The sequence below is a fragment of the Ruditapes philippinarum genome, unplaced genomic scaffold (assembly GCF_026571515.1).
Source record: "Ruditapes philippinarum isolate M1 unplaced genomic scaffold, ASM2657151v2 ctg3581_1_1_1_1, whole genome shotgun sequence".
Taxonomy (NCBI): Eukaryota; Metazoa; Mollusca; class Bivalvia; order Venerida; family Veneridae; genus Ruditapes; species Ruditapes philippinarum.
Genome location: NW_026851515.1, coordinates 203,989 through 224,195, shown reverse-complemented (window position 1 = coordinate 224,195; position 20,207 = coordinate 203,989). Strand labels below are relative to the sequence as shown.

The window sequence follows — 20,207 nt, the reverse complement described above, 5'->3', positions numbered from 1 at the left end:
CGTTTCCTAGTGAAAGATAAATGCCAGACACAACCACGCATCATCATTTGTTTAATAAACAAATTATTGTGAAAGAAATATCTCTTATTTATTTATTTATTTATATCTCTTATTAAACGGAAGGAGTCTCAAGTGGCGTGGTTATAGTCGAGACTTTATTTTCCGAAAACGGAAGGAAATTGAAAATAGACGTTTCCATATAATTTTGATCTGCATTATTTGTTTTATAAGAAAACGAAATAAAGGGATGTATGTTTGGATGAAACAAACAAGTGAGTGCATGGCGTAGTTTATATACTTTAAAATCAAACAACTAGGGCCATGTTATTTCGAATATATTTTTTCTTGACATGATTAGAGTCAATCCTGTCCTAAATACTGCACCAATGTTCTTTGGCTATAATTTGTCAAACAAGAATAGATTTGTCAGTGTATTTCAAGTTGTACGAAAAATAATTCCAACTTCGAGAGTTTTTTTCTTTTGTTATAAGTCAAAAACTCAATGTCGTGTTAAAAATATTGACAACATTTCGTTGAATAAAAAACAACATTTTGGGAGGGTTTTCACTCAAAATTCATATATAAACAAATGATTTTTGTGAAAGAAATGCAATGTTTAATATAAAATCATTTGATATTTCTCTCATGTATAACTTTTATGGACACACCTATGTTACATATATAAAATTGATATACGCGAAACGTCTGGAGCGGAAGTAGTTGAAAATATGGAGCATGATATGAGATGATTTATGAAAAACATAATTGATATTGTTAGATAGAAGACAGTCTTTATGTAAAATAACTTGTATATGCATAAAATATATTTTTAGAACTGGCATAAAAAGTTCCCATGAAATCATTTTGCAAATGAACGGTATTTTTCTTCAAAATATTTAATGTTTTCTTCACAGACCAACAGTATGTTCCATTCTGATAAATACCTAAATGTTACAACACTTCTGTGTGCCATTGATAGTTTCCCCAAAAAGCATATTGAACTTAATAAACTAGTAATCATAAACCGAAAAAAGTTTTATCAATGCTTTTTTGTATTTCATTTATATAAAAAAATCCCAACAACAATTTACTGATATTTCTGTAATATATTTCTGTAATATATAAATAAGAAAATAATATTTTGACTTCAGACACAAATGTTTCAAAACTTTCGTGGAATACATGTCTCATTTCAGCCCATGTTTATTTCAAAACTCATTGAATGTTCAAACCTCAGAAACTGAACTCATATTTCGTGACATGTTTCTTCATAAACATATACAAATAAAATTTTATCAAACTTTTAAAAATATTTTTTAGATCAACTTATTACCAAAATTTCAGAAAGAGAATATGTTTTGTGCATATACTTTAAAGAATACTAGCAGTGTTTTTTTTTCTGAAAATCACTTGTTAATTTTCGTAATATTAATTCCTTCTTTATATTCGTTTCTGAATGGAAAAAACAATTATACTCACCTAAATTTCCGAACTACACTTCATATATCGCTCTGAATATTTTTTTTCCAATTCACATTACATAAGAGGCAAAGAAAATATGAAGAAACGAAAAACAATATTAAAAGTCTACCATATAAATATACATCCGTACAATAGTAACTTTCCCTAAGAAATAAAACAATAGCCTGTACTGTCATCGCTTCAATACTACATTATATGTTAATTATCGGACTACAGGATGCTATCTGTCACACGGAAACCCGTTAACAGCATTATTCCATACGTTGTTCTGTAATTCCTAATTAAATAGCAAGCAAATTCGATGAGAATGTTGCAAATGCTACGAAAAGCTCAAGGAAAACTGTTAAGTCAATGACGTTGTAATGTAATTGAAAAATCGCCCGGTTTAAAGCACTTTCATAATTAAATATATGATCGTCTATAAATTCCGTTTCATTTCTAAAGTCACACAAATGCAAATAATTATGTTTTAATTAAATTCTGCTTGTCATAATAGAGTTCACTTGTTGAACAATGACACAAAGCGATTTCAAACTTGGATACATCAATAAATGATATTCGATGGCTAAGCTGAAACACTACGACCGTAGTTCCAAGTGTTAAAATCAGTTTATACATGAACAATTCAAGTCAATAAATGTCGGAAGTTTAGGCAAATGCATTGATATTGATTTACACGTTTACATTTGTTGTGTTGTGTTTTTTAAACCGTAAATCAACAAGTTTTCAATGGTGTTTTGCAGCCTTAAATGTTTTAACGGCATGTCCATTTCACATGTTATTATTATCATTCTTCGGATTATAAGCAGATATTCAATTTTTATTGTCTCTCACAATCAAATTTATATTAAACCAGTCTGCATGTTTCACCTATTCAAATTTGTATTGCCATTGCGAGAGTTCTACAATCTTCTTATATTTCTTACGATATACTTATAAAACGATATAAGTAAGGATAGATATCACTTTAATACATAAATGTAATATGATCGTGTACAACTATTGCCATGTTGATGAGCTGGTCTGATCTAAAAAGACGCTATTTCCCTTTGCATATTTTTTTTTTAAAATCTAATTAGTATAAAGTGCAATATTTTGCCTTTCATTCATTTGAGGTAAATATGGTTTGTTTAACAACGTATAGCAGTAATTTATGTAAATACGACATTAACGGAATACAAGCTTAAAGTTTTCATATTGCATAATTATGTAGTAGTAGTTTCTAAATGCCAAACAACATTTTGTAAAGTTATTGCATTTGTGATAATCATTTTAGATAATGACATAATTTATTCATGAAATATGTTCTTTTTGATATTTAACATCAATACTTATTAATATTTCTATAATTACATTCCCTTCCTGGCTATTTAGAAAACATGAGTACATTCCATTTCTGGGTATTTAGAGAACATGACTATAGTAAAACAAGTGGTCCGTATTATTTTAAGTTTTATGTAAACTGACATTAGCTTTTGATGTGGTTTTAAGTTTGTAGATTTCATTTAAAGTTTAAGCTTTAAAATTTAAAACGACCATATACAATTAACAACCTTTTATATAATGCCGTCGGCATTTAGAATTCGTATTGAATTCAATAACTCTTTGCTATTGAAAGAAAGCTAAATCTCGAAAGAAATCAAGTATTCTTCAATCATTTAAGTTATCTCTAATATATGTAAAGGAAAGAGCATCGACACACGAGGCTATCTGATTTGTTCAAGTGGCGTCGCCCCCGGGTATAAATGTGATTGCCGCGTGGTTTGATGTTCCTTCTCTTTTGTATCATACTCAAACATTAAAACACGTTCCCTGTTGTCACAATAGGAAACCAAAGAAAAAAGTAACCAATGAACGAGCATGAAATTTGTATCGCTTTCTCTGCCGCCAAAATAAGCAAACCCAATGAACAATGGGCATACTCTGGAGTGCGGGTAATAAAAATACCTGCACTCCAGTTAACGCACTGTGCATGTATATGTATACGATTTAACCCTGACAAATTTTTAAACAGAAAGGTCCCCAAACTATGATACAAATTATGCATTCAAATTTAAAGTTTCCTATTTCACTTTTCATCTAATTTGGAATGATAAGCAATGATAATGTTCAAATTTGTTTGGTTTTAAAATCTACGCAAAATATAGTGGCCAGCAACTGTATCGTTTAAGCAATATTTAAGCTTAGTTTTAAAACAGCCATTTAAAGTGTATAAAGCTATTATACCTGCTTTCTATAATAGTTTTAACAAGTGAGAATACTTTTAAGGTATCGATATGTCTTGAAAGAAAATGGTTTGTATGTTGCCGTCATAGCGTTTGCATATGCACATGACTATTACTACATTGTTAAAGTCGTACATAAAGTAGCATCAAATGTTTGGTTCTGGAAATGTGATTTCCGAATTAGTTTAAACAGAGAATGTCTCTGTGATTCAAAACACATATTTTGAATATTGTATGGAAATGGGATAAAATTTGCAGATAATCTAATGAAAACAGTCTGATTTTTACTGTTTTCTAAATTTTGTAAAAGTATTGCATTAGATGTAGTTATACACAAATTATCATAGAATACCTTTCCTAGAAATAATCTGTAATTGTGTCATAGGAAGATGCATGGTGGGGCTTTAACCAAGGATCGCCGTGCTACATCTTGACTATTAGGAATCATCTCTAAACATATGTTGGTACAATAGCTCATTACATTTGTTTTATATAACAAAATGGAAAATGCAATACATTTAGCTTGAGGAACTTCTACCTTCGAAATTATTGACACGGAAAATCACCCTGGTAAATAGTAACTTTTCATTTCCATAAACCTGTTCGCAAAAATGATCTTATCAAGGAATATTGGATATTTGAATAATGATGTTTGCTAGCAATAAGTCATTTAGGAACATTTTGACACATTTTTTTTTTGTCTTTTTCTTTCTTTTCGTTTACCAAACTTTTTTTACAAACATCATGAAACAAACCTTATGAGGTCGTTATATTTATACCAAAAGAAATACGAATTTACGAGGCTGTTGTTTACGACACAAATAAAAAAACACAATAACACAAACTGAAATCAGGAATTTGTTTATTTTACAATCTAAAAATTCGTTTTCTGACAAATGTTAGTAAACAAATGTAGTTTATTGAAAAATTTGATACGGTAATTTTTTAAAATTCATAAAATCATTCAATAATACAAAAATAAATAAAGACATAATAATATCAACATATTCACTACAAATTAACTGTTGTTTTTTGTATTCTTATTAACAGAAACGTTACAATTTTATTTGTAAAAAGAACAAACGAATTTCTCGGCTTATAACGTGTGTTCTTGTCAGTTATTGTACGGACAACTCATCGTCATATTTTCAAACATTGATTAAGCACCACTTTGATGACAAAAAAATTCTATATAATCACGGGTTACAAAAAGTATTGAACATTTTTCTGATAAATGTATTCATCCTATAATTCTATAATATTGATATTTTCAGTAAATACACCTGTGTATATAGTCAAAATACTATGTTTTTGTTTCCAAAATATATACACAACGCAAAATAAAAGAGAAAGTTGGTTTATCTGGCATAATTTCTTCTACACCTTTCCCTCAATTGCAACACCTTCCATTTTCTCAGTGATATGGCGTGTCTGAAGCTCAGAATCGTCTGACTTTTTCCAAACATGTTTTAACAAACAAAATGTTTTACCAATTTGACGTGCAAAAGCATTGGAAGCTATGAGATAAATAACAATTTTAATCGCACTGTTTAAAACTACAAAATAATGAAACAATGTCATCATTAGCATCATGGACTGTGTAGGTTGAAAATTGTCAGTAATAGTAAGAATTCTGATGGCGCTATTTGGTATACTTAGAATAAGCGTGCTCGTAGCAAGCAATATAAGTAATGGTGTAGTTTTAAATTCTTTATCTTCTGGTGTTGTTACCCTTCTCCTGCGCAGAAATCTCTCACCAGCCGTTAACGACCTCCTGTGGAATTCCCAGCTCCTATATGAAATAAGGCACGTCAAGACAAAAAGTATCAAATAAGGAATAACAAAGTTTACAACCGCGTCTAATTTAGTGAGTATTTTCCAGGAATCTAGCACCCGTCTATCGTCATAGAATAAATGACAAAATGGAGGTTTGCCGTGTACTCCTACAAACCATGTCGTATATAAGTAACAAACTATTCCAATAATCGCTAAGCAAATAATAACACATTTTGCGCGAAAAACCGTGCACATCTTAGTCTTTTTACGTGGCCACATGACACCTATGTACTTCTCAATAACAACAGCCGTTAAATACCATCTTGAAAGGAAAGAAAACGCATGGTCCCCAAACGTTATTAATTGACATGGTCCTATCACCGAGTGCACTCTGACATGATACGATTCCTCTAGAATAACAAACATTACTACTAGTAAGAACCCAGAATCTGCAATTGCCGCTGCTGCTAAATATCTTGCAGTAGATGGTTTCTTCAGTTTGGTCCTCGTGAAGATAAAGAATATGATTATATTCCCTAAAATTCCAACAACACAAGTTATGAGGTACGCATACTTCTTGAAAGTTACCAATGCTTCACTCGGCCGAGGAGGAGGAGGAGGAGGGACACGTTGTGTTGTTTGTGGTAATGTTTGAATATTGTCATTTACGCCTAAACTAACATTTATGCTTGCAAGAGTAGCATTTATTAAGTCATCCATTTTATTCTAATGGAATATACTTGCTACTTCATAAATTCAACAACACGTATCGAACAGTTTTGAAAATGTTAAACCAACATTTAATAAATATATATATTGAATTATATATTCCTTTGTTATTTAAGGGGTCTGAATTTTCAATGTTTTACATTTGACAGTATTTTTATCATAATGTTTTCAAAACAATAATTTTCTTTCAAATTGTTACCAATATTCGTCCTTCAAATGGTTACCAATATTTGTAATAAATGTTACGCGTATATATCCTTCGTATGCAAAATCCTTCTCAAAGTTGCTGCTGTTATGTTCTAATCTTGTCCGTTCAACAACATGGATTCTTTTTCATATCTTCATTATTTAAACAAAATCTAGAGGATTGATTATATTCCAATCCTGATATGTTTTCCTGCACTGTTGCATAACATGCTCCCTTTTCTAATGAAAATTTGTGTTCGTATATCCGTCAATCAAAATAAAGCACAATAAAAGCAATGCGTTGTCCGTATGTTTTTGTTCTCTGACTAAATTATTATTCTTGAAAATATTTTAGCAAATACTCTATGGATCTAAAACTACCTCACATGATATGTTTATCTTAAGTTCATCAATCTTTAACTGATATGAGTTCAGCTTCCATACATATTTCAAGTCTTTGCCAAAATGAATTGATATTCGGAATTATTGGCAAACACTTATCGCTATCTCTTTTGACTAAATTCTGATGGATTTTGTTTATTGTACCAATGCAACGATTCGTCTGGCAAACGAAAACCGTTTATTTTTTAGCCATACGGGAGTCATCTTATTGAGTTATTATTTCAAGCAGATTTATAGCGCGTGTTTAGGCTAATTGTTAATGGATGTCATGGAATTATCGCAAAAAGTTGATAAATGGGTTTTCGTGCCGATTTTCATCTATTTCGTCCATTAATTAAGCCGCTTGATCCGAATTACCTTTCTGAAAAGAACGATAAACAATAGTTAGATATCTAAGCTTTGGTGAGCGATGATGATTTCATAAGATATGAATAATAACTCTCAAGTTGGATATTCAATACAGTAGTAGGTCTAGCACAATCTAACGAAATAAAATCTTACCAAGACGAACTCAATGCATTTGATGTAATAAAAGCAACAAAGTTGAAGGTAATTAGTACTACGTACTTTTTGTCAGAATATACATTACCTATCATGACATTTCATAAAATTCGTATTTATTTCATTTCATTTTTGTAGTCAAACATTTAAGATTATCTTTCAAAACATATTTACATGTATTTACAAAAATATATTTTTGTCATTGTCGTGTTATCTGATGATATTAATATAGAAGATAAATCTGCAGATATATTTGTTGTGTAAAATATAGTTATCACATAGTAAGATATTTGATAAATTATATCATATATATACGAAAAGGATACAAATGGAAACTTCAAAGAACGCCATGCACATTTGAATTTAAAGAAAATCCCATGCTCCTATTTTTTGTTAATTTAATTGTTTTATAGTCAAAAGTACTAAAGTAAATAATGAAACAAACTTAATTGATCACTGGCAATTTCAATCCCTGTATCAAACAATGTCGCTTTGAAATATTCCATTTAGTAATTGAATATCTTAGTACTGATATGCCGCAAGTTTGCAAAATATATTTAAGTCCGTCTGTGGCTGTGTACTTTATCTAAATGATTAAAGAGCTTCGCTGCCTATCTTTATGAAAAGAATAATCCTCGCCAACCTTTTAATATTACATGGTAATAAATCAATTACCCGCGCGATCCACACTTTAACCCTAATAAAGCCTATTGGATCTCCATTAAAATGGTCTTTGTCTCAGCGGGGAACCACTATTGAGACGATTCCAGTCGCTATATGATCCTTGATTGAAGCTGTTGACGGCTAAGGGTTGTTCATGTTATCTGCCAATATCAAAGCACTGTCTGAACCAATTATCGTAACCGTGCCAATAGAGAAATCTAAAGTCTAAAGGGCTTATCATACTGTATAATATATAATAATATGAAATATCTCTGGCACTTGTCAAATTAAAATTTGGTTAAACAGAAAATTGTTTCAGTCTAAGGAAATTAATCATATGAATTTGTCTGTCTATTGTGACGCATACTTCACTAAATGCTAAACTTAATTGAAACAGACGTGTATTTGAATCTGTCGTATTTTTCATTCAATTGAGCCAAACACCTTTAATTTATTTATGAAGTATAGTAACAAATACATTTTTTAAAAGATTTTTTACATCATTATTAACATTTAATTTGCTAAGAGCGCTGAATACTTGTGACCGATTAAAATCTAATATATTTCCCTCATTGTTTTTTACTTCTTTTTGCTTGCATCATTCTAGCATCATTGTTGTTGTATTTATTTTATTTCCTTTTTACTATTATCTTTTATACAAAAAGACAATTATGATATAAAACACCTAATTAAAAATGTGTTAGATAATTAGCAGTGAAGAAGACCATGATTTTATAAAGCACAAACATATTATTAAAAGCAATTAAAATAAATAACAAAAGAGCCTGTAAGAAATTTAACAAACATGAAAAGTGCATATGTAACACAACTGAAATTGTTTTTTTGGAATGGTTCTATTATCAATAATTTGTAAAGTGTTTTTCCAAGAGAACGTTAATATAGCTATCCTGTAAGAAATGATTTAAAACATAAAAAGACAAGAAAATGAAAGAAAGAAAACAGCAAAAGATACCATTTTTAGTTTACAAGTACAAACAAATATATCCATATCATTCAGTGTGTTGTAGCATAACCTAAATCATTGAGTTATTACCGTGGGAGATCTGCAAATGTCGGCAAGATAAGAACCTCAACTAGACATAACAAGTTCGTTTTAACGGCAAACTTATTGGCGACATAATGTTATTAACTGAGTAAACCTAATTTGGTAGCTATTTAAAAGACAACATTTAAAATAGGTCATTCGCTGTTGTCTGCTTAGGGAAATAAAATGGGGTTTAAATTCTTTCGATTTCCAAGTATTATAGATACATACAAAATATAGCCAGCATGCAATCTTTTACAAAAAGTATATAAAACGGAACCATTACCTAATTGCTGGAACTGTATCTTGTTAAACCAGCATTCAATGACCATTTCACTCAGGAAATAAAGGCGGGAACTAGAGGCAAAATATTTATGAAAGGAATAACAGAAGTTTTATGCCCGACATTTAAACTTTAGCTTTCAAAATTAAAAATTATTTAATACAGCGGAGTAAACATTGTTTATCGTGTTTAACATTTTTATATAGCATTTTTCCGAAAATAAATATGTAATCGTTACCCATGTTAATTATGAATTTGAATATATATACATGTATTTACGCAGACAGAAAATACTATAAAGTTTGAACTTCGCACAGGACTCTAATATGTATCGGGAAAGGAGGTAACTCTACCAATATCACTTTGTATAAGAACAGTGGTCAGCACATCAACAAGCAAACTTTGTTTAACCTTGATATCTGCTTCAACGTAAAAAAAGAAGCTTATATATGTTCTGTTTATTTACAAAACTAAAAGAGTTTTTATTTTTTTATTTTTAGCATACTACTACGCTTCAGTTGCAAGATAAAACAAATGTTATAAGTAAGTGTAAGCTATACGGGTGAAGAAAACTACTACGCAACAGTCTGATAACGCATATTATCTGAGATCTAAAACCCATTCGTCATCATGACAGAACTATATCGCTAACTTTGTTATCGCCTATCGCGAGATTACTTTCATACATTAAGCTAGGTATAAAGTTATGTCAGGACCTGATACTGAATGCAACGGATTTAATTGTAGCCTAAATCAAATGTTTCTGTCTCGGCAATTCTGTATATTGCGCATTGTTCAGTAGATGTATCAGCTTAATGCAGTAGCAGTTATTTGTTTTGAAGCGTTCTCAGATGCCATTAACGATTGTGCAGATGAAATTGCATACGTGCTCTTTAGAAGCAGAAAGTGTCGCATTTCGAATGCGGTTTTTATAACATTTAAATAGAAGGATGGCTAGTTTTGTTAAAAGAGAAACGTTGCGGTAAACTAGAATAATGTAACGACTTTCTTTATGTTGATGTTGAAATTGTCGAACAAGTAAAAATTATAGCGTTATTCTAAGGCAACATCGGGAGGAATTTCAAATTAAATTTTCTTTTAAATAATGCCACACACATTTTTTTTTTAAAAAAAAGAGCAGAGAAAATGAGACTAAATATACTTGTATATTGTATTCCTTAGCAGTTTAGACGGAATTATGGTGAACTTAGGTGTTTTTTTATGTAAAAGTCATAAAGAAAAAAGTAAACACCAAAAAAACATACAATATTTTGAATAAGATAGGAAAACTTTTTTGAAAAATATGTCAACAGAATGTTTTAATTGTTTAATGCTTTGCATACTGGGCTTTAATTTTTTCAAAAGCTCTATAAATATCTTTCTGTTGATATATATGGGAGAACGAAAGATAGTTTTACAGGTTATTTTTTTTTTTATTTTTGGTCCTAAAGAAAAAAGTTGCAAAGAAAACAAACAATGTTCTGAATAAGGTAGGAAAACTATTTTGATAAATATGTGAAAAGAATGTAAGTGTTTAATGCTTTGCTTACTACTTTCTAATTTAAAAAAGCTCTATAAATGTCTTTCTATTGATATATATGGGAGAACGAAAGATTTACAGGTTTTCTTTAAGTCCTACAGAAAATAAGTAGAAAAGAAAATCTTCAAGTTTCTGAATAAGTTAGGAAAAACTATTTTGAAAAATATGTCAAAAGAATGTTTTAATTGGTTAATGCTTTGCATTGATTCCTATGTTTTTATTTAAAAAAGTCTAAAAAATATCTTTCTATTGATATACATGTATATGGGGTAACGCTAGATAGTTCTTTTAAGTCACAAAGAAAAGCGTAAAAAATAGAAAACACATTATCTTCTGAAAAACTAATGCAAACTATTTCGAAAAAAAAATTCTAAAGAATGTTTTAATTGTTTTATGTTTTGCATACTACGTCATAATTTAAAAAAGAAAACACTATAAATATCTTTATGTTGAGATATATGGGAGAACGCAAGATAATTTTGTAAATATTTTAGTAGCAGTCTGATATACGGACGTCATTATGCAGTGAAAATTGTCTCATTATAATTCGCTGTTTACATAATTAGTTGCTTGTCTATATTCATTTACATATGTTACATATGTTAGAATGGAAGACGTGCAGGAATTGTTAACAACAAATAGATTAAGTCTTGTCACGCATTTACTGTTGTTAGAGATAATAGAAATTTACTGATTTCATATTACAAAATACTGAAACAAAGGGAATTTCCTTTACGCATGGTAAACATTGATTTGACATTTTTATCAAAATTATAAAAACAAACAGTATTTAACACTTAAAACATTTTTTAGAATTTTTCGCTCCGAGAAATGCAAATATGATATTAAATATCCAATGCTACATGTAATTGTTGCGGAACGTACAATTGTAATGTTTTCAGAACGCATCTTTGAATGACATAGACCTTTTTAAGTATACAATAGCATGTTTCAAATGTTTAAATATCTTATCGACACAATTGTTAAAATAATCTAGTCCTATGTACGAGGTGTTATGAACAACTATTATAAAAGAATATAACAAAACAAGAGTTTATAGTAGTTTTCGAAATATATAACAGATACCCACTAGTCAATATCAGAATAGTGATCAAGTAGTAAAAGTTCCATTAGATCTAAAAATTTCTATTGAAGAGATTCATCAAAAATATGAATGTCTCAGCAAGGCAATCTAGGTACACTGATTTGACAGGAAATTAATAACAACGTGTAATCAATAGTCATTTAACAACTCGACGTTGTCATTTATCTATTCGGGTAATAAATATATATTAATTCTTCAATCACAATAAGTATTGATGAAATAGTTCTTCAGGTCAATATCACCAGAAAAAAAAACTGTTGATGATGAATAATGGAACGAACACACTCAAGAGTTCTAATAAGATAGAAAGAAAAAGTTCAACAAGAATATTTTTAACAACTTCTCAACTTCATGCATTTTTTTTTAATTTTCGGCCTTTTTGTGAGATGATTGTTTTTATAAATATTCATTTATTACATAAACAATTTTATCAATACAAAAATGATCAAGGCATTAACATTTTAACAAGACTGCTGTCTTAAGTTAAGTGTAGTACGTGGTTGTCATTCCCTTATACAAACAACGAATTCAATAATTTCTACGTCAGGCAATTTAAATAATCACTGTTTTTCATGTTAAATTTGATTCACAACTCATTCTTCTATATATACTTTATTAATCAACGAATTTAATTCGTAAATAATTATCACTTTTTAAGTTTAGAAATATATGATAAGTTTGGTAATCGAATGTTTTAATAGCTATCTTTAAAATTGCACATTTATACTCAATGTTTAATTATGAACAGTAAACTTGCCTTTGGAAAGCGGATGCTAGCTAGTTGAACATTTTATTAGTAAAATAATGTTGAATTAAGCCGTTATGTTGATTACTGCTTGCAACAAATAGTTTAGGATAAAAATCAAGTAAAGTCCTGAAAGCAACTGTTCATTTCTAATTGATATTAGTTTTAAATTAGGATACAAGTGTCTGTGATATGTGTCCGTCTATTCAGACAGTGAGACAGTTGCCTGACGATTATTCCGTTATTTTTCTCCACCATTATCACCCAAATGAAAGCCTACGATGATTACTTTTCCTGATTTTTAATGTTATCGCTAATAGAAATCAGCCGAAAACCAAAGACTGAAGAAAAATTTCGGTTAAGAATATCTTAAAAGTTATTTCGCCGTTTCGGATTATTTTATCAAGACGTTCAGTAATTTTATGTTTTGAAACACGTGTTTTAGAATAATTTTATCATTTTTGTTAATGCTTGAATTAGAGATCATATCAAATATCATAAAGGTTATCTATCTTGAAGTTAAAGTTATCTCTGTTTACTAATTTTAATACTGTAACAGATACAATTTGTCTGGTATTTTAGCCGAGAAATTTAGGAAAGTTTGCACGAACGCAGGTAGAATGTTATATTTTCTTTTAAATATTAATGTAGATTTTGAATAATTTTACTTGCATGAATTAACTATAAGAATTAAATGAAAAAGAGAACAACGTTATTTTCTGAAATTATGTTTTCCTATTTGTTATTTTAACAAAAAATAAAAAGATCATATAAGTTGTTAATCATAACATTATTATTATTATAATAAATTACTCACCATAAAATTCAGGTTTAAAAGTTAGTAAAAATCCTTTCTAGAAATATACATCATTAATCAGAATTCAAGATTAATCTCCTACTTTACTCTTTATAATGAATGTCCCCTCTCTTAAGCCTTGTAAACAGAAATAAAAACAATAGTCCGATGCTTCTGTTTGAAACCTTTCAGATACTAAAGCCCTGTTATTGGAACATTAACATCAACGGGAAGCCGCTAGCAGAACTCTGTCTATCAGTTTTTTCTCTCTAGATCCTGTCTTCATTGTTTAAACAGAGTGTTATTTTACATAGTCTATCAACCGATTATATGTTCTTGTTTTATCTGCGCGCTGATCTATCTAGGTCCCGATTGTCAATACTCTTATCAGTTTATAGAAAATATTGATATTCAAGCTGATTTGACAGGCAATGGAAGCACTACCATAATAATCAAAGACAAACACTCGATGAAAATAAAAGAATATATTAACAAGAATATTATTTTATCTTGAGATTTTATTTTCTACAATTCAGATATTTACATCAGAATAAACTTAAACGTACCATTTATTTTTTAAGAACATAAAGAAAATGTCTTGAGTATGAAATAACATTAAATTTGTCATTTAATACGGTGTCCTCATCGTCCGTCGTATGTCGTGCGGGCGACATAATAAATGGCGTGATAAGGACACCGTAATTTAAAGAGTTTATAGAAATATTTAAAGATACAGCTTTATACACATTAAGGAATCAATTCAATACTTGATAGTACATCTGAGCGGTCCAACACACATTAAACATTGATGCTTTGAAATTGCCCGTTACTGAATAGAGTGACACAGAAAGTGTTATTCCCAAAATAATTTTTGGAGTAAACAAACCCCCTTTTTTCTATTTTAAATTAAGGGTTTTTGCAATGACCTGAATAATTTCATACTATAATAATTGAACTGTGTGTTTATTATGCGGAAACAATAGCAACGACCGCTATAATTTACTTTATGAACTATAATGCACTATATTTGCAAGCATGTGGACATTGATTCTTGGAACCTAAAATAAAATGCAAATAATTATGATAATATACAAATATTTATGATGCTTTGGTGTTGCAATATCATGAAAAAGAAGCTTAACAAATAACGCAAAAAAAGTATATATAAACTAACAAAATTATTAACATACATAATTTATTAGATGAAATTATACATTTCATGCAACATTTATTTCTTCCACGACTACAACACTTATAAAACATATATCAATATTTGATGCTTACTCGGTGAAATGAATTTCTATCTTTAAAAATTATTGTTAAAACATTAACTGTTCAATGTTTGCGTAGATCCATATGTCGTGCAGGCGGATAAATAATATGGAAACACATGCTTAATTGTTCAATAATGATACTTCATTTTATTATCGGATATCTTGTATTATTTGTTCAAATGTTGAATGCAAATAATACAAATTCTGAAACTGGTAAAATCTCACTATTCTTGTTTTATAATCCGTGTGAACAAACAAACAGAGTAAATATCCATCTTCAAATATCCCAGTATTTTCTTTTAAGTTACAGAGAATGTCATTGTAAAAGAAAGTAATAAGGTACATTTACTTAAACAATTTGGTAAATGTCATGTAGATATACATTTTTACGTAGACTGTCCAATGTTTCAACATCATTATTAGCAGTCATATCAATATGATGTTTTAAAACTACTAGTATCTATCTAAAGTATATGTCGCTGCATATTTTTAAAATTGATAAATAAAACAGTAGTTATATTCGCACAACGCCGGTCACAATGGTAATATGTCCAATCGCACATGGAGCATTTTGATTTCAGTACTATAACAACAGCTCCTCGAATGAAAAGCTGCTAAGAAATTGCAGTTTTATTGCAAACACTTTTTTCTTAACGTGGCACCATAGGACACCATTGCACGATATCTAGTAAAAATCATGACGTCATATGAGCGTTAGTAGTAAGACGCATAAAAGAGTCGTAACATTTGTGTTGTAAAAGTGACAATGTCAATATCAGGAAGGGAGTAACAGACCGTTTAGCAACGCTCACATGACAACAACTAAGACTTGAAAGTTTCGTTTCAAAGCTGACTTGATCAAAACCTGGTGGAAACATCACAGATTTAATGGAAATGCGACAGTGTATCGAATAAAAAACTCAGTGGACAATCTTAAGTAGCACAACCGAATAAGTAAGATCTCATTACAAATGTCTTTGAAGATAACGGGCATCGCACTTAAAGGGCTAAAAGAGACATTCCCTTTATTAAATACACCATGTTTCATGATATACATGCAATAATTTAATTACGAAGTAACATAACATGTATAACGTGTGCGTCATAGGTTTCATGGTTGTTGAAAATGGAAGACGTTGAATAGCGGATGAGAGATTTTACAAATACAAATATAAATGTATACGGCACACCTAGCGAATCGTTTCTATGCAACTAGAATTTAAACACCAACTTTCCCACACCGGTGGACTTTTTTTCCATGAAACATATTCATGTTCTTGAAATATTAATTGTATAGAAAAAAAACATGAATTCAGCCGAAATACCCATTGGTGCTCGATCCGCAATGTCTGGTTTCGCTCGGGATTGCTACAAAAACATATATCAGACTCGTATTTGTTTAGCTCTATATAACAATTGTTTTGAACATTTGCATTCTCCCTCCTCAATATTTTTTTATTTATTAATTAAATTAAATATATACAATCTGTGTCCCTATCGAATAATATGTTTTCCCTGTGTAGCTTTTCTACGTTATCACATTAATCTGCTTAAAAGAACGAGTTAAAAACTGACCATGTACCGTACAAATACATATTATATTGAATAAAAATCAATGAAAACTGTTATAACATTTCATTGAAATCATGACCGTAGAAATTATCCACATGTGCAATAGATTGCTATATGCATACTTTTAACATTGGTTTACAAGTGACGATATTGTAAGTGAATAAGGTATGGCAGACTCATTTCCAACACACCTGTTCTCATCACAAACTGAAGACGAGTTTACTGTAAATTGTTCAGTATTTGATTGATGGGAACTTCATGCCAGTAATCAAGACAGTTGAGAAAAGTGAAATAGACAGCAGATTGATATACGCTAGTAATTGTAATGCCGGCTTTAATTATAACATAATATTCGCATGTTGGTAGTGTTTTTATATGTTATCTAAATGAAGACAAATGCATGTAATCTTTACAACATTTGAATAATATTTGTTTAGTGCACAATTATTTATTGCATGAAATATTTTACAGCCCAGAGACATTATATTTTATTGATTAAAACACTGAATTACAATAAAGCAAGGCGAAATATACAAATGACAGTTCATGTTTGACAATATGTATTTTGATAAACCTTTATTGGACTCAATGAGAATTCATCTAATATATAGATTTAAATAACCATGAAATTTTATTATTAAAACATGCATCGTTTTTTTAAATGGTTATTATTTTTAAAAAATCATGTTCTATTTGGTAAAAAGCAAAATATAGCTAGGAAATTTCCTACATTTACTCTATATCAAGACAGTAATTTGTTTAATTGAATAATAGCAAACTGCAATTTTCCTTCAGTTTTCAATCAATTATATAAAAGTAAAACGTATGAAATACTCCACATGATTGCAATATTACAGACTGACGATATTATCTGTGAGCTATTTTGGTATATTTCGTGTGCGATAGCGGTTTGATTTATTAATCTATTATCTGATACTAACCTGTTTTTGTTTAACCTATTTTTAAATGTCGTAATTATTTACACCATACAGTCAGTAAAACACTATCAGAAGATCAATAAACAGTGATTAGACTCGAGCTATAAAAGTTATAAAAGTTTGATTTTTGTGCCAGTGATGGTAGCACGGTTTTGTTAGAGAAATATGCAAACTTGTTCTAATGATTTTCAGTTGCAAAAGTTTGGTTTTGCACACGAGGTGTAATTATAGCAAATTACTTTACTGAAACATATACAATAATCGGACTTCCGGTTATAAATTGAAATAAACCTTAGATAAGAACAGCGACAGACAAATATAGAAATAGATATAATTATTGCTTGACTTTAACAATTATTAAATAAACATAAATTGTTCATACGGCCAATTCACATTGAAATTTACACAGATGTGGAGACAAAGTACAAATCTGACTTCATAAACATGGCAAACTAAAATAAATGAAAATTGGATTCAAGCTTGTTATATTTTTGTATGAACCCACATCCGTTTCTAGATGCATCATATATCACATGTTACTAAATGTATGTGAATAGACACTTTTCGTTTACTCATGACATTTTATCTGTCTCGTTTATACGCTTAAAAGAGCGTTATGAAATGCGTACCTATTTTTCATATATTTCAGGAATATTTTTTTGCCATTTGTTTGAGTGTATAGCATATAGTACTATTATTCAATATTCAAATTTAAGATAATAAGATATTTAGACAGTAATTTATTTAGATGATACAAAGATCTCTATTAATGGTAAACATAGTAAGTATTACATAGATTATAATCTTCAATCTTGTTATTATAAATTACGTTTACTAAGAGTTTGTGGAGACATTTTCACTTTTTTTCTCAGCATTAAACAAATAATTCTAAACATTAACTTTTCAATATGAAGTTGATTCCGAACACAAATTAAAAATAAAAGATTATTTTTTAATGCTGCAGTTTGATAACAAATTTCATTATTTCTATTGAAACCTTTTAACAGACATGAAGTTATCTTAGTTATGTAAACCCTTATTATTCAAGTAGCAACAGGACTCCATAGGAACGACATGGAAAGATCAACACATTTGCTTCAAACGCTGTATTACATGTTATGCAAATCTTTAACGTAAAATAAATATATTGATGATATGTCAGTAATTAATTATGTCAGTAGTGCGTCAAATTACAATGCTTTATGCTATCTAACTCTTTGCTTATTTCCGCTTGGAAAATTATTTCCCGTCGGAAAAGTTCACTTCGGACAATTTCAAATTTTAAGAGCTTTGTACAAAAGAAATAAGGATAATACTAACCTTGAAGGAAAATAGACCTGTCATTTCAATTATTTTGAGTTACAAATAACTCATAAAAATTATGTGATTTTTAGGATTCTAAATCAGCCTAGCTTTATGACTAATATGTTCGTGATAATGCAGTGTTAATTATCCCAAAAATCCGAGCTTTAGCATATGAAATTGTAGCTTTCATTTATCATTTGAGAGTAATTGTTTTGTATAATGAAACATCCTGTAGAAAATAACATGGGATCATTAACAAACAGCAAGATGTATTTCCTAATGTGTTTTATGAAGTAGCAAATTCAATGTAATTTGCTTCAACAAGCAACCAATGGAGCGATCAAATATCACAATGCAAATTAAAAGTGAGTAGTTTATTTGTATTATTAAACTGTATCGACTGGAATGAACATGTCGAAAATTACAATGTCCCTGTATTGAAACAAATGTTTGTTTTCAATTAGTTAAATAGAAATACACACGAGCATTTATTCAAATTTACCATCTTTAGCATTCTTTCTGACTTAATAATAAATAATTGTTTATACCTAAACAAATGCGTGCTACGCAATGGACAAAGTACTTTGTAAACAAGGTTATTTTAACAGTGTGATTATAAGATGCTAATGTATAAGATACTAATTTAAACAAGAGGGCCATGATGGCCCTGAATCGCTCACCAGAAACAACTGTTTTTCAGTGATTATAGAAATATTTTTTTTTTAAAATAAACTTGTAGAAAAACAAGTCCAGGTCATCTTCAACTTGCCTCTCTAGTAATAAGGTTTCCCAAAACTGGTTGTTTTTTTTTTCTTTATAGTAAAAATGATAGGAACCAAGTTTGGTGATCATCCATCCATTAATTTGTGATAAAATTTGCCTATGACTTTTTCGAAATTGCGATCTTTCATTTTTTTTAATTATCTAAAAAAAATATAATTATATAATCTCAGTATTTAGATATACATGTATACTGTTTGTCAGGATGACACCACCGGTCAATATTTATTTAAGATAATATAGGTATACTAGTCAACTTGACCAGAGAGTTAACATTTCAGGTTAATTATCTTTCTCTTTAATAGAAATGGGAAAAATTGTATCTTTAACTACATAGAGGAAAAAGGCAAAATGTTGTTTTGATGAAATGTATTCAGTGAACATGAAAACAACTTTACACACATTGTATGAAACAGTGCAAAATTATTTTCAACAAGTGATAACCAAATTTGCAAAATGTGTAATTTAAACTGATAACTAAAATAGCACAAAGAATAAACAAGAGCCACCGCCAGGTGGGGGCAACGCTCGATTTTTAACCTTTTCTTAAAGCAAACAAAGAAATGTTTGAACAAATTAAAAAGGTTTCATTTTTATAAATTTAATCGGTCTGTCTTTACATTACTTTAGTCTATATAATTATTATCAATATCTAATATATATATACGCATTTATATATCTATATATAAATGCGTAGGGTGGTGGTGGTTCGCATGGTAGCGGTGGTGATCAGCATGGTGGTTGTGGTCCGCATCATGGTGCCGGTCCGCATGCTGGCGGTGGTCCTCATGGCAGTGGTGGTCCGCATGGTGGTGGCGGTCCGCATGGTGGTGGTGGTCAATATGGTGGTGGTGGTCCGC

The 20,207-nt window shown here is 29.7% G+C and overlaps 1 protein-coding gene across 2 annotated transcripts; it reads right to left on the bottom strand.

The window, feature by feature from the left end:
* Positions 1-4,552: 4,552 nt before the first annotated feature.
* Positions 4,553-13,788, bottom strand: LOC132738154 (somatostatin receptor type 2-like). 2 transcript variants are annotated; one of them, XM_060725967.1, is made up of 2 exons: positions 13,500-13,788; positions 4,553-7,161 (listed from the first exon to the last, which is right to left on the bottom strand). In XM_060725967.1, the coding sequence occupies exon 2, from the start codon at positions 6,201-6,203 to the stop codon at positions 5,085-5,087; it is 1,119 nt and encodes a 372-aa protein (XP_060581950.1). In that variant the 5' UTR covers positions 6,204-7,161; positions 13,500-13,788; the 3' UTR covers positions 4,553-5,084. The 2 variants fall into 2 exon arrangements, with proteins under 2 accessions (XP_060581950.1, XP_060582695.1); XM_060726712.1 differs by lacking the exon at positions 13,500-13,788 and adding an exon at positions 7,977-8,254.
* Positions 13,789-20,207: the final 6,419 nt, after the last annotated feature.